The sequence below is a fragment of the Melopsittacus undulatus genome, assembly GCF_012275295.1.
Source record: "Melopsittacus undulatus isolate bMelUnd1 chromosome W unlocalized genomic scaffold, bMelUnd1.mat.Z SUPER_W_unloc_4, whole genome shotgun sequence".
Lineage (NCBI taxonomy): Eukaryota > Metazoa > Chordata > Aves > Psittaciformes > Psittaculidae > Melopsittacus > Melopsittacus undulatus.
In genome coordinates this window covers 1,459,768-1,475,037 of record NW_022993946.1, presented here as the reverse complement: position 1 = coordinate 1,475,037, position 15,270 = coordinate 1,459,768, and the positions used below count along the sequence as shown (strand labels likewise).

The 15,270-nt window shown below is 45.7% G+C and overlaps 1 protein-coding gene, 1 long non-coding RNA gene and 1 other non-coding gene across 3 annotated transcripts; 1 reads left to right on the top strand and 2 right to left on the bottom strand.

The window, feature by feature from the left end:
- Positions 1-1,009: 1,009 nt before the first annotated feature.
- LOC117438271 (uncharacterized) lies at positions 1,010-5,484 on the bottom strand. The gene is made up of 3 exons (XR_004550679.1): positions 5,425-5,484; positions 4,314-4,422; positions 1,010-3,411 (listed from the first exon to the last, which is right to left on the bottom strand). It is a non-coding gene; the product is annotated as an uncharacterized lncRNA (long non-coding RNA).
- LOC117438284 (small nucleolar RNA MBII-202) lies at positions 3,997-4,078 on the bottom strand. The gene has a single exon (XR_004550684.1). It is a non-coding gene; the product is annotated as a small nucleolar RNA MBII-202 (small nucleolar RNA).
- A 4,709-nt stretch (positions 5,485-10,193) lies between the features above and the next one.
- On the top strand, positions 10,194-14,912 carry LOC117438270 (rootletin-like). Its single transcript, XM_034073791.1, has 2 exons — positions 10,194-13,663; positions 14,517-14,912. The coding sequence occupies exons 1-2, from the start codon at positions 10,195-10,197 to the stop codon at positions 14,657-14,659; spliced, it is 3,612 nt and encodes a 1,203-aa protein (XP_033929682.1). The 5' UTR covers position 10,194; the 3' UTR covers positions 14,660-14,912.
- The last annotated feature ends 358 nt before the right edge of the window (positions 14,913-15,270 follow it).

Below are 15,270 nucleotides of genomic sequence, written 5' to 3'. Positions count from 1 at the left end.
ACAAGGTTCCCTAAGGCCTTCAGGAGTTTTTCCTGGAGGGAACCCTCAACTCATTCGGATCGCTGTGGGAGCAGACAAGAACCATCTTCATAAAAGGTATTCTTTTCTTTCGTATAGTGTGTAAGTTGCAGGGGGCATCTTGCATAAAGACTACATTGGTAATTGGGTTGGTTTGGTAAGCGTACGCAAGGTTTGGAAGCCTTCTGTATATCGAGATAAGAAATGTCGTAGGTAAAGGCATACACCCGGCAATAACGTCCGTTTGGTATACACCCACAAGAAGCAGGGGGCTTCTTGTGGTTTGGGTCCTGCAAGACGCAATGGGCATCTTGTAGAAAAGGTTTTGAATTTTACTGGTATACACCCACAAAAAGCAGGGGGCTTCTTGTGGTTTGGGTCCTGCAAGATGCAGGGGGTGTCTTGTGGAAATGGTTTTGGATCTTTTTGGCATTTGATTTATTTTGTGGCTTGTTACGTTAAGGATTTTAGTCTTGTGATTTTTGGTATTGATACATGGATAGACTGCACAACTCGTTAAAGTTGTAAACTTTATATATACTGGGCATGATCTGTTGTGGTACAGAATACCCCTTTGGCTAGTTTGGGTCAGGTGTCCTGTCTCTGCTTCCTCCCAGCTTCTCATGCCCCTCCCTGGCATGAGACTGAAAAGTCCTTGATCAGAGTAAGCATTACTTTGATGTGCGGATAGACTCCACAACTCGTTAAAGTTGTTAAGTAGGTATGCTTTTATTCAGCGCTGAGGTGCATGGGGATAGCCCCTCCAAAGTATGCACACCTCAGGGTTGTTCTCCCTTTACATTTATTCTCTTAAGGTATACATATGTATTAAGTTAGTCGATACATCTGTACATATTTATTATCTATCCCCGCTTCATATTATAATGAGCTAGAAGGTCCTTTGCGCTTGCACAGTGCCCCTTCTGGTCATGGGCAGGGGTCTCAAGATGAAGTAAATGAGTCTTCCTCCTGTGAGTAGGGGTCTTCAAGATGAAGTAAATAAGTCTTCCTCTTCTTAAACTTTTCACCTTTTAATCTTCACACATGGCCTTAGGGTTTGGTTGGTGCCCAGTCTGCTTCTCACATCTGCTTTTGTCCCTTATCAGTCTACTTCTCCCCCTCAATGCCTTGGTATTGTTTAGTAGGCAGTTAGGTATTTACGACAAACAATACTTTTGTTTAAGCAAGGGACTTCCTTTAACCCCCTTATACAATTTCTCTGTATTACCCCCCCTGTACATTGGTTACCCCTGTATCAGGTGGAGCCCCCCACCTTCCTACCTCCATCCATTGGCATTGGGACTGCATCAGCAGCAGAATGCAGGGGTCGGACTTGTTGGGCATGTTGCGGTTCAGGAGGTGCTTATAGCTCACCCACAGCTCCTCCTTGGAGAGGACAGCCAGTGAGGCTTGCAGGGATGGTTCAGGCACCTCACCTATAGGCTTAAATCATAGGTTTAAACTAAACAATAGTGTGTGTGGCTTTAACATAGTAAAATACAGCAAACTCTTCTAACTTGCTAACACGTAGAGAAAGGAATGTTCAGCTGATGGTGGAAGGAACATCAGGGGACTGATAACTAAGAAGGCAATAAATAAGACCGAGGATGCCAGCCTTCAAGATAGCAGAGTGGCACGTGATGTGGAGCGAGACTGGAACAGAACAGAAACAAGGACATATAACTGCTAACTCAGCACTAGGACCTTGGGAGCATGTGCAAGCACTGAGGTCATCCAGCAAACAGTGAGGAAGTCTATTGATGACCACCAGAGAACCCCCACTCAGCAAGAAAACACATGTGTAATTAGAATGCAAATATTATTAGTTCCTGTGAAATCTATGAATATGCATGAGTATGCTAAATATACAGCTGCAGCTAGCAAGTAATAGGTTCGTTCAACTTCCTTTACATTTCTTTACATGGGTGCACTTTACATACTTTTGATTCTCCTCTCCATCCCTCCGGGAGAGGGGGGAGGAAAGGGGGGAGTGAGTGAGCAGCTGTGTGGTTCTGGGTTGCCAGCTGGGCTTCAACCACAACACTAGGGCACATCACCCTGAAATGCCAGGTGTGCGGGGTTGGGCTGGTCCCTGGTGCGGATTGGGATGGGAAGTTCCAGTGGGTAGAGTGGACCCCAGAGACCCCCTCCTGGGGGGGGGTGGCCGGTTCCAGGCCCAGTGGCTCCATGGGGACCCTGCAAGGCATGAAAGCACAGTGGGGTGAGCTGGAGCTGGGTCTCCTCTCAAGATGCTGCCCTGTACCTCCAAGCACCAGCCTGCCCCATGGGTGCTGCTGTGCCCTCATTCACTTACCAGCCCCCTGGGCTAAGCAGGGGTCCTGTGGAGCCGTGCCCAGCTTTGCCCCAGTGCCACTGAGGGGCAGGATAAGTCCCATGTGGAGAGAGCACCCAAGTGGGGCTGGGAGGCTGCGCAGGAGTAGGGGCTGCCCTGGGCCCCCACCCCAGGGTACCTGTCTTGGTGCTGGGGAGCACAAACTCTTCTCTGGTCCCTGCAGGCAGTGGAGACATCACATCCTTGTCGGTACAGCTGGGCAATTCTGGTAGTGCTGACCATGTCCTGTTGCCTCAAGCAGGGCTGGTGGCACCCTGGGGTGATGGGGCAACTTCCCCTACACTGGGGACAGAGGCCACCCTCTACCTGGAGGATGGTGATAGCCAAACGATGCTGCAGTGATGGGTCATTGAGAAGCTATGCCAGCCCCAGCCCCAACCTCCAGGAGCTGCTTGGCTAGGGCAAGGTCTGGGAGCCACCCTCTTGCCTGTGCCCCAGCATGCCCAGCCTGGCCAAAGTTTCCCAGTGAAGTCATACATGGTGCAGGCAACCTTGGCACACGGATCTGGTGCCCCAGCTCTGGAGGGCATTGTCCCCCCTCCCTGGGATCACAGGCACTCCCCCCACCAAAAAAAAGTTTAGGAGACTCAAAAGCTCTTCCAGAACCCAATTTTAACAGAATTTTAAGTAACAGACTGACCAGACAAAAGGTTATTATTCAAAGCCACCTTTCACTCTGATATACACTGCATCCCCACTCCCTGGTTAAAGAGAAGGCTAGACCAGTGTTTTCTGTACCCCTGTAGAGCAGCAACCCCCCAGGTCTCCCATGGCTGAGCTAGTGCCACCAGATACTGACAGCTCAGCACACGGTCTATATACAGAAAAACAGGACAAGACAACCAAGCTCCGAGTCAGTAAATTTGATTGGGTTGGGGATCAGCACACCATACTTACTTTAAGTTCATCCAAGCTGAAGCCTCTGCCAGCACGGACCTTTTTATGGTACTTTATAGTAGGGTACCTTACTATAGGCTGGACAGGCCCAGCCCACAGGATGGGGAGTGATGCGGTGAGCCTTCACCTGGTGGGCCTTTCTCCTGGAATGTCAAATGGGACAGCAGTGAGGAACATAAATCATACTATCATAGAATGGCTTGGATTGGAAGGAACCTTAAAGCTCATCTAGTTCCAACCCCCTGCCATGGGCATGGACACCTTCCACTAGACCAGGTTGCTCTAAGCCCTGTCCAACACGGCCTCAAACACTGCCAGGGATAGGGCAGCCACAGGTTCTTTGGGCAACTGTGCCAGTGCCTCAGCACCCTCAAAGGGAAGAATTTCCTAAAATATCATCTCAATCTCCCGTTAGTTTAAAGCTGTTCCCCCTTGTCCTGTCCCTACCTGCCCTTGTAAAAAGCACCTCTCCAGCTTTCCTGACAGCCCCTTAAGGCACTGGAAGCTGCTCTACGGTCTCCCCCAAAGCCTTCTCTGGGCTGAAAAACCCCAGCTCTCTCAACCTGCCTTCATAGGAAAGCTGCTCCAGCCCTCAGAGTATCTTTATGGCCTCCTCTGGTGCCACTCCTACACTGTCAGCCGACCACCCTTTGCAGGGAGGCTCCTACCATACAGGGATCTCTCATATACAAAAACATCACTGGCCTGGCAGCCTACTGGATGCTTCTGTAGAGCAGCTGCAGTCATCAGATATAGAAGGGTTCGAGGGAATCATCAGTGTGGTACAGCAGTTCTGGAGATTTCCCATCACTTGACTGCAGCTGGAATGGCCTGACCCTGACCAAAATTCCACACCAAATGAGCACCCTGCTGCAACCCCAAACCTCTAACAAGTAATATTAGAGCAACAGCTGAAAATAATCATACAGCACTTCAGCTCCCTAAGCAGCCCCATACAAACCAAAAGACAACCTCCTGCAGTTACAGGTGCTAAGCATGCCCATCAGGAGGGGCTTCCCAGGGAAGCTGGGTTGCAGTCACTCACCTACGGATCTTGCAGGCAGGTTGGTTAAACCATGTGACTACTCGCTGCTGCCAGTCCTTATGATAGTGGGGCTTCAGGATCATGACATTATGGCTTGGTACCATGGCTTCTGAGACAAGGAGGCACAAAATCACAAAATGAAACATAAACTTTTGCAAATAAGTAGAATCAGTTTTAAGTCACATTAAGTTTGATGGCTGTGTAACAGTAGCAATGGAAAAATAACTGAGGTGCATGCTTCACAAAAGAAAAAAATGGTAGAGTGCAGCTAAAGAACATAATGAGAATTCTTGTATAAGAGAAACCATTGTAGTTGGGGTAGTTTTAGGCCCTTATGACCTTAGTACAAAAATAAGTGTAAGAAAAACAGAATAGGAAAAACAGGACATGTGGATAGGGAGTATCTGGGACTAGCAGATGTCCAGGATGGGCTGCAACTAAACTAACTGATAAGTAGAAGAGCAGGATGATTGCTATGTCTGCAGTGTTACTGAACCAATTAAGCTAGTATAAACATTATCTACTGCACATTCTTCAAAGACTGCCAGGAGTGATGAAAATTTTTGAAGTAAATGACCCTCAGAGACCACCACCACATTTTTGTATGCATGTGGGAAACTTTCTGGAAAATATTATATATAAGTAGCCTCATGAATATGCACGTATGTACTTAATGAATATGTACGCCCAGTGACGGCTTGTGTAGCAATACGAGGACACGCTAGGAGCTATCCCCCGTGTCTCCCGGTGCCGCAATAAAAAACACCTGCTTGTCAACTTAAATTTTGTTGGCAAGCTCCTGGAGATTTCTCTGAATCACTTCTGGGGCCTGCGAACACAAGCACGGCTAAAGGCAGACACTGGGGTACAGGGGCTAAGGGCCTCCCCGGAAACCTGGACAATAGCCCTTCTCCTACCGCCCAGAATAGGCCCAGAGAACCCCGAGCTTTCCTACATCTCGGCCCAGGTCCGGCTCCAGTCAGCGCCCACTCCGGACCTAGGCGCAGCTCTCAGTGCCCCGAACAAGGCTCCTAGCAGCTCCGAAGCACAACCCCCAACGAGCGGATGACAGCAGATTAAATCCCCAGAACACAGCAACACCCCAACTTACCTCCTACGGCAAATGACTGATCAGAAAATGAAGCGGGGGCGCCGCGCACGCCAGAAGTGCAGCAGCGACAGCCAATGGGCAGTGCCAAAAGAACAGCCCAATAATCAGCAGCAGCAGAAGCGCCTGGCGGCAGTTTTACCATGCCCGTAGAAAAGATGGCGCCGTCTTAAAGGGCCCGTGCCCCAGTAGGGCTCTGCTACCGTCTCCAGGTTAGGAGGGACGGAGAAGGGTCGAGGATAACTACGCACCGTGTCCTGCAGCAGGCTAGGCCTAGGAGCGGTGGCATGCTGCCAAACAGCATAGCCACGCTGGCTGCACCCTGGTACCCACTGAAGGTCCTGCACTGACCACACGAATGTCCTAGTTTACCACCACCCTGGCCATCGCTCTCAGCTCCACAGAATTGAATTCTCTTGGCAAAGGGTTTATTCAGGTAGCCCGAAACACAGCCCTGACTTAAAAATAAGTAAATAAATATATCAAAGAACACTTGAAAATTCATCTGCTGATGAAAAGTGAATTCAAAGAATGATTTTCTGAAGAAAAAAATAGATTTGGAATTAAAATATATAAACAGTATGTGAAATATGAGCTCATTCCTCTAATAGAGATAACAGGGTTTTATTGAGGGACAAAGTCAGTAAAGCAAAAGCAACAGCGCTGGGTGCGTGACCGTAGCCAGAGCCTCACTGATTAGCATTTGTTACAGGTTTATATACTTTCACTATTGCATTAGCCATATACATATTCATAATTCCCACAGACAGGGAATATTATAATTAGCTCCAGGAACTTATTATCATAAGTCTCCTCCTCTTGGTGTCTGCGCACTGCTCTCCAGTAATTGTAGGCAGGGGTCTTGAGGATAAAGTAAGCAGTTTGCCTCATGCAGGCAGGGGTCTTCAAGATGAAATAAGTAGTCCTCCTCACAGTGTACTTTTCACCTTTGGCACAGGTGGATGCCCCAGTAATCACAAAACTAGCTGAAACCTGCCATATCTATAATTTTTCTGATAACTGGCAAAAATCCCAGGCACAGCTACAGGTTGGGCAAAGAGGAAATTCATGGTAGTCCTGCAGAGAAGGACTTGGGGGTGTTAGTCAATGAGAAAATCAACATGAGCCAGCAGTGTGCACTCACAGCCCAGAAAGCCAACCGTATCCTGGGCTGCATCAAGAGGAGCATGACCAGCAGGTCCAAGGAGGTGATCCTGCCCCTCTGCTCTCGTGAGACCTCACTTGGAGTATTGTGTTCAGTTCTGGTGTCCTCAACACAAAAAGGACATGGTACTGTTAGAACAAGTCCAGAGGAGGGCCACGAGGATGATCAGGGGACTGGACCACCTCCCATATGAAGACAGGCTGAGAAAGTTGGGGCTGTTCAGCCTGGAGAAGAGAAGGCTGCGTGGAGACCTCAAAGCAGCCTTCCAGTATCGGAAGGGGGCCTACAGGGATGCTGGGGAGGGACTATTCATTAGGGACTGTAGTGATAGGACAAGGGGTAACGGGTTGAAACTTAAACAGCAGAGGTTTAGACTGGGTATAAGGAAGAAATTCTTTACTGTTAGGGTGGTGAGGTACTGGAATGGGTTGCCCATGGAGGTTGTGAATGCTCCATCCCTGGCAGTGTTCAAGACCAGGTTGTATGAAGCCTTGGGTGATATGGTTTAGTGTGAGGTGTCACTGCCCATGGCAGGGGGGTTGGAACTAGATGATCTTGAGGTCCTTTCCAATCCTAACTATTCTATGATTCTATGATTCTATGATTTAGAACAGTGTGACCTTCCTGCAAAATTTATTGCAGGATTGACAGACAAGGAGTATCCCAAGCTAACAGATGTTTGGGAGGCACTGTCTCTAAACTAACTGATAAGTAGAAGGATGGTGTGAATTAATTCACTCATGTTTAGTGGGGACATTAAATTCTGCTATTTCACCACAGACTCCAAATACAAACATTGTTCTTTATCTTCAGCCTAAATTAAGCTAAAAGTACTTTAACCCTATGTTTTCCAGGCACTAGCTTTCCTCATTGTTATAAGTGAGTTTCAAGAAGGGGCAGAGACTGGCTATTTGAGTCTCAAATAAGGGGAAGAGATTGGCTATTTGAAATTAATCAATTTATCAAGCAAGCAAGAGTAAGCAAAACAGCGCTGGGCGGCCGGGGAGTCTCCGCTCCGCCAACGGCGCGCACCCCCTCCCACAGGTTCTTTCCTTTTATATCCTTTTTCCTCCAGTGTACATGTCCTCCTTGTTCTTATCTTTGCATGTGGGGCTTGTTGCTGGAGACTGTATTCTATCTCTTGGTGGTCGTGGGGATGAAGATAATCTGACTTTTAGCCAAGTTTCACTCGGTGGTCATGGGGGTGAAGATATGCCGTCTTCCTCCTGACTTTCGGTCTAGTTTCACTCAGTGGTCCTGGGGAGGAAGATAAGCTATCTTCCTCCTGACTTTTGGCCTAGTTTAGACACATCTACTTGACACATCCCAGCGCAAGCTACTTTCCCTCTAACCTTTTACCTAGTTTCAACATATCTACTCGACACATCCCGGCTTTGGGATATCTTGTTTAAACATCAGATTACGGTTACAATCCTGCATAAGCAGATTCAGGGCTGTTACAGGTGGTTTTCTTTAAGCAATATTCTAAAGCTTACAAGAGTGTTCTAAATTTTTACAATATAATTTCTCAAATTGTAAGACCAGTTTGATTGAACAGACTCAATTTATCACACTCATATCAAGCCCCACCTCCTTTTCTTTTACCTTTACAAATTCTTTTGCTATGTGACTCCATTTTGCTCAAGAGTTCTGGCCATTTTCAACTTATTGCCTAATCTTGTGTCTTTAGAGAGCTTTGCGAACTCATACAGTTATATCCACATAGCAACACCTACGATTTGCAAAAGCCAATACATTTATGTGTTTATCACAAGTAGCATGCCAAATGTAGAAAACCAAGGGAAATTGCTCCCACCAGTTTTGAGATGGACAAGGTATTACTCAAGGGTTGGTGTTATGCTGGAGCAGGGGAGAGGACATTGCCGTGGAATGGACTCAGTCAGAGATCAATATGATCAGACAAAAAGCCATTTATTGCAAAGCATTAGCTCCTTATATACTATTGCTTACACACACCTACAGCAATTTGGCATATCATGATTGGATACTTGTCTTGAAGACCCTTAGTGACTAACATATAATTGGTTAAGCACAGGTGTGAGAACTTGACCTCGAATGCTTGCCAACAGTCCACAGTTCTCATCACTCAGTGAATTCCAGCTTCTTCTTATCTTGCTAGCTTAAGCTTCCTCAGGCCCCTCATGGCCTTGCTGTATCTTTCAGAGTTATTCAGAACTCATATACCAAATATTCATTCTCCTGTGAGAACACTGTCTCCACAGGACACCTTGCAGAACATCCTCCCATCATCCAGGGAAACAAGAGGTATTAAAGGTATTAAAGCTTTGTTTAAAACTGAATACAATGCACCTGTATCACCCAAAAACTGCACTTTCTTTTTGTCCCATAGCTTCATTATCTGCTAGGGAAGATTCCCTATGTCCCTGTCCATCTAGTTCCAATTTAGTCATCGGAGCCACTCACAGAATCACACAGAATCACAGAATCCCGAGGGTTGGAAGGGACCTCAAAAGATCATCTAGTCCAACCCCCCTGCAAGAGCAGAGTAACCTAGAGTACATCACACAGGAACTTGTCCAGGCGGGCCTTGAATATCTCCAACGTAAGAGACTCCACAACCTCCCTGGGCAACCTGTTCCAGTGCTCTGTCACTCTTACAGTAAAGAAGTTCTTCCTGATGTTAACGTGGAACATCCTATGCTCCAGTTTACACCCATTGCTCCTTGTAATATCACTGGACATCACTGAAAAAAGCCTAGCTCCATCATCCTGACACCCACCCTTTACATATTTGTAAACACTGATGAGGTCTGAAACAAGGGGAACACAAAATCACAAAATGGGATTTATAAACCTTTAGAATTAGTTTTAAGCAATGTTAAGTTCAATGGCTTTGTAACAGTAGCAGTGGAAAATTACTGAGGTGCATAATACATAGAAAAAATAGAGTACAGATAGAGAGCATACTGGCACAAGATAAATCATTATAGTTGATGTGGTCTTAAGAAAAACAGTCTAGAAAAACAGGATGCAGGGATAAGGAGTATCTGGGAATAGCAGGTGTCCGGGATAGGCTGCGGGTAAACTAACTGATAAGTAGGAGGATAGGGGGATTGTTGGGGGTCGAGCATGGGCGCTTTAACAGGCTTGCAGCAAGCTGTGAGAAAGTGAACCTCTGACCCCAGGCTGGAAGAGGAAGCGTCAAGGTCAGCAAAACAGGAGCGCAATAACAAGATGCCAGAAGCATGATGTAACGCTAAGCTGAAGCGAAGGTGTGAAACCAATCAGGAGAGGCAAAGTGGAGCGTGTACCTCTCGCGGGCAAAGTGAAGCAGCCAATCAAGTAATGCATGATTGCGTGTAAGACAGTATATTAAGAGCAGCCTTGTAATCAATAAACGGAGCATTTTGTGAACCTACATCGTGTCGGTGTTTTCTCCCCTCCACCTGGCCGCGGCATTCTGGTGACCCCGACGTGATACCAGGAGAGAGAGAGACCGTGGACGAGAGAAGGTGGAGATCCCGGCTGCCCGAGAGAGGCAGGCTGCCCGAGAGAGGCAGGAAAAGAGCTCAAATTACGTGGCCACGGCTGACCGGTGAGTCAGGCAGACTGCGGTCTGGTTCGGGATGGGTTCCGCTGTATCAGCGATAGAAAAGGCTACGATAGAGGGATTGCTATGCGTAGCGAAGAAAACAGGGTACTCGATACCCCGACAGGAACTTGTGGACCTTTTGGTTTGGTGCCGGAAAAGGGGGTTGTTAGAAAATACGGCACAGTTATTTTCCAAAGATCAATGGCGTAAGATAGGAGAAGAATTGTGGGAGAGCGTTCAGACAGAGCATAAAGGGGCGAAGAAATTAACATGCACTTACCGCTCCATTAAGCTCATGATTGATCAAATGCATGCAGAGGCGGAAATCGCAGCTGCGTTGAAGGGTGCCTTGAGTGAGAGTACGAAAAACTCGGACTTGGGGGAAACGGACTTAATCGAGTGGGGCCCCATCCCTGATCCAGTGCCCCCCCGTACCTCCCCTGAAAAAACAAAAATTGCTGCACCAGTGCATAAGAAGGGGGAGTTTGATGACTTAATTATCCCCTGGGACCCCTCAGATGAGTTGCCCACGCAACCATCTGCACCCCCTGAGCCAGAACCTATGGAGGTACTGCCCGAAAATGTACCCTTGCCGTCTGAGAATGATGACGAACTACAAAAAGAATCGCCTTATGCTGAACTTGTGAAAGAACTAAGGCAACAGCGCCACCAAATGGCAAGGTTAATGATAGCTGTGAAAAATTTAGACAAGGATGGTGATACGGGTAAAAAGAGAGAAATGTATAAAAAAGCCATGGAGGCAATTAAAGAAGGAATCAAGAATATTGAAAGACAGTTGGACCAAAAGGAGAAATTAGACGCCGGGGGACGAGAAGGGATCAAGAGGGCAATTAGACAGGGAGAGCTAACGATTAAAGAAGGTCATGAAAAAATAAAACGCTTGTATGGAGCAGGGGAAGGATTAACAGAAAAAGAAAAAAGAGACTTACAGGATGATTTAGATGAAGGAATGTTAGAGGATGAGAGGGCAAAGGGGTATATCCCTAAAAGAGTAAACGAATATATCCCTACAGATCATTCTTTTGACATGGGGCGGAGATGGAAAGGAGTTATCACACAAGCTAATTTGAATGGGGAGGTTACTTTAGAACCATTAATATCTGCTCCAGTACGGGTTACACAGAATGGAGCAGAATGGACACCTTTAGACTGGAATTTGGTCTCAAAATTACAACAAAGTGTTATGGCCTACGGAGCCACTAATTCGGCTGTACGAAGACAGATGACAGCCTTTATGAAATACCAGGAGCTTGTTCCTGCCAATATTAGATTGCTTATGGAAACTCTCCTAGGGGCTACGGCTTTTATAATGTTTCTGGTAAAGTGGCAGGAACGCTTAGAGGTAAAACAACTAGAGTTTAAGGCTGAAGACTCCAACCTGCTCGAGATTAAGGCTGGAGATGCCAACCTGCTCAAGATTAAGACTGGAGACTCCAACCTACTAGAATTTAAGGCTGAAAATGCCAACCTACTACAGACAGCAACAGAGACAGAGGTTAATGAGGTGCTGAGGAGTACAAGCCCTGAGAAAAATGAAGCATTAGAAGCCCAGCAACAGATGTCCTTGTTTCAGAACCGTATCAGAGAGCAAAATGCACATTTGGAGATGCTGCGTGAGAAAGCACATGACCTGGAAGTACAGCTTGAGTCTTCTCAAAAGAATGCCAAAGATAAAGAAAATACATTTGCCCAAATGGAAGAGAATATGGAAGATACAATTCAACAGCTATGCGAAAGCACGGAAGAAAAAGAACAAGATGTTAAAAGTCTCCAAGATCTAGTGGCATCAGAAAGGTTGTCTGTATTACAATGTGCCCTTTCTGTCCGGGACTCAGAAATAAGAGAATTGAAAAATGAAATAGCTTTATGCAAAATGAAAGAACAACAACATGTTGAAGAACTGACAATCAGCCATGAGAAGGATATTTGCAGACAGTTGGAGAACTTGAGGGCTGAGCTGGAGAAGTGCCACAGAAGGGAAATTGCAGAAGCCAGGCAGGTATATGAAGAAGAAATGGTTTTGAAATATAAGAATGAACTTGAAGAGCTAAAAAGAGAGCTCTGTGCTCTGAATTCTGAAGAGCATGTTCAGACTTTGAATGGCATAATAATTGACTTAAATAAGAGTCTTCATGAGTCTGAAGTTAATAAAGAATCTTTGAGGAAGAGACTTGAGAACCAACAGGAAGACTTTGAGAGAGAAAAATCTGAAATTGAAACTAAATACAAGGGTTTGATTGATGGGCTTAAGTTGCAACTTTCTGATGCAGAAGAGCAGCTCAAGGAAGCTGAGCAATATAAACAAGTAAAACAGTCCTCGCGTGGAAAGATTCAGAAACTGAATTCTCTCGTCAAGGAATTAAATGAGAAGCAACTTTATGAGGCTAAAGCCACTACAGATGTAAGGCAAAAGCCTGATGAAGACAATGTCTCCAATAAAAAGGTAATGACTTTGAGGGAAAACCAGATTTTACCAGAGATGAGAGCAGAATTTGATGCGATGTGGAATGAGCCACACCAGTTGACAGGTGAAGATGAGTTAGTTCATGAAGAACTAGAGTTCCAGTATGGCTTTGGAGTAGGCTCCTCAAGGGATCCATTAGCAGAAATCAAGAATTCAGAGGTCACAGAGAATAATGAAAACGGTGAAGGTGATGACTCTCTTAAAGTAATTGAGACAAAAATTGAGCAACAACAGGTTTATAGATATGACCCTGAATATCCAGTTATGGTTTTGGTTTATGGATCACAGCAATACAGATCTGCTATTATAGCGCAACAAATTGAAAAACACTTAGCGATCCTAGAATGGGTTTTCCCATCGTATCAGCCTTCTGCATCTGTTACCACGCTCCAGGATTATATTGGGTCCCTATTGTTAAAAGCCAAAGAACGTGTCAGGTTGGTGTTTGGTGTTGATCCTTCTGTATTTGTACTACCTTGGAAAACTACTGATTTAATCCAAGAATGGTCATTATGTTCTATGACCTTTGCTCTTGCAGTTAATGGGGTACAATTGTCAACACATTATCCCTCTCATCCGCTGTTTCAAACAACCTCTATTATAATGAGAGGGCCTATTGTGAAACAAAAACCTATATCAAATGCACTTACTGTATTCACTGATGCCAGTGGACGTACTGGGAAATATGGCTTCGCATGGCAAGACAATCAAAATTGGAAACTAAAGATATGGACTGACACAGGAAAATCAGTGCAAATCTTAGAACTACAAGCCATTGTTGAAACCTTAAATTGGTTTTCCTCACAAGCCTTAAATATTGTATCCGATTCAGCATATGCAGTCAGTGTAGTCAATCGTATTGACTGTGCAAAAATAGGTAAAATTGGAACATTGGAAATTGAAGAATTGGTAATTCGCCTAAAGGGTATAATTCAAGAACGTAAGGAGCCCATCTGGTGCTGCCACATGCGAAGTCATACCAACTTACCTGGTATCTTTTCCCAGGGTAATGCTGTAATTGACCGAGCGGTTGCAGGACCAGTCGTGCTACGGAACTTTGAAGCGGCTCGTCAGTCACATGAGTTTTTTCATCAATCCTCAAGAGGTCTACAGCAGGAATTTGGACTATCTAGGTCTCAGGCTCGAAATATTGTCGCAGCCTGCCCTGATTGCGCCCGTATTGCTCCATTACAACAACATGGAGTTAACCCGCGAGGCTTAGGCCCAAGAAAAGTATGGCAGACTGATGTTACAGAATACCCCCCTTTTGGTCGACTGAAATATTTACATGTCTCAGTTGATACTCATAGTCATGCAGTATGGGCCTCAGCACTAACTACAACAGCCTTTAAAGCAGTGAAACAACACTGGTTACAGGCTTTTGCTGTCCTAGGGGTTCCTGAAATGATAAAGACAGACAATGCGCCAAGTTATGTAGGACACTGGAGTGAACAATTTCTAAAGCAATGGGGTGTTAAACATGTTACAGGCATACCTTACAATACTACTGGCCAGGGCATTGTCGAAAGACGACATCAGGATATTAAACGCTTGCTTGGCGCTTTGAAAAAAGAGGGGGAGATAACCCTCTCGCCACACGATATGTTAGCTAAAGCATGTTATGTTTTAAATTGGAAAAATCCTGTTTCAACCAATGATAAGCAAACTGTTATTCCGATACATTTGCACTATACTTCACAAAATTCTGTTTTAAAAATGCCTGTCCGTACTTGGGACCCTGGGGAACAGAAAAAGAAACTTTATTCACCTGGGGACGGGGATATGCTTGTGTCTCTACAGGTGATGACCCACCTCAATGGGTCCCAGCTAAATGGGTAAAACCGTGGCTGGAAAAGAAGGGAGATTCTGAGGAAACGAGAGGACAGCAGATGGTGTCTTAATAAACTATTTGTGGAATCTAGCTAGGGAACTTTTGGAAGAAAAACGAAATGAAGATATTAGGTCTGGCAGCACCTGTGGTTCTGATGGAACAGGGAAGTATGATGTCACATAACATGGATCATCGGCAAAACATGTGGGTAACATGGGTTAATGAGATAGGGCAGGATTCCTTTTGTTTATCTATAGCAACCCCATCTGATCCATTTCGAACATGTTTGATTGGAGTCCCTCTGGTATCTCACAAGACCTTTATAGATATGGCTGACCACTTCTTCCAACACAGGCTGGCCACCTGTGTTGGAACGAGTGTGCATTTTAGTCAGTATAAAAGCCCAAGCCTCACGTGATGTGAGGGAGGCAGAGCCTCTGTGGGGACGCCCGCTAAGGCTGAGCCTGCCACCTTGCACTGCGATGATGCTTCTTGGAGCTGGTTTCTTAATAGTCTTTACAAGGTCCTTGTGCCACGTCCTGTATGTGGGACTGTGCAGTGGGAGCAATGATTGTCCGGATTTTGTGTTTCAAATATTGTAGTTCTGTGGAGAGTGTATGTGGGATCCCATATATGCATATATGTGTGTTTGTGTGTGTGTGATGAGGGCAGACAGTGTTCTGTATATTTTTTGTTGTCAGGTTCATGTAAAAGTTTTTAACAGGTAGCAGTTCAACATTTTGGGCAAGAAAGGGTCAATGCATAAGTGCAGCAGGTATTTATGGTTGACCACC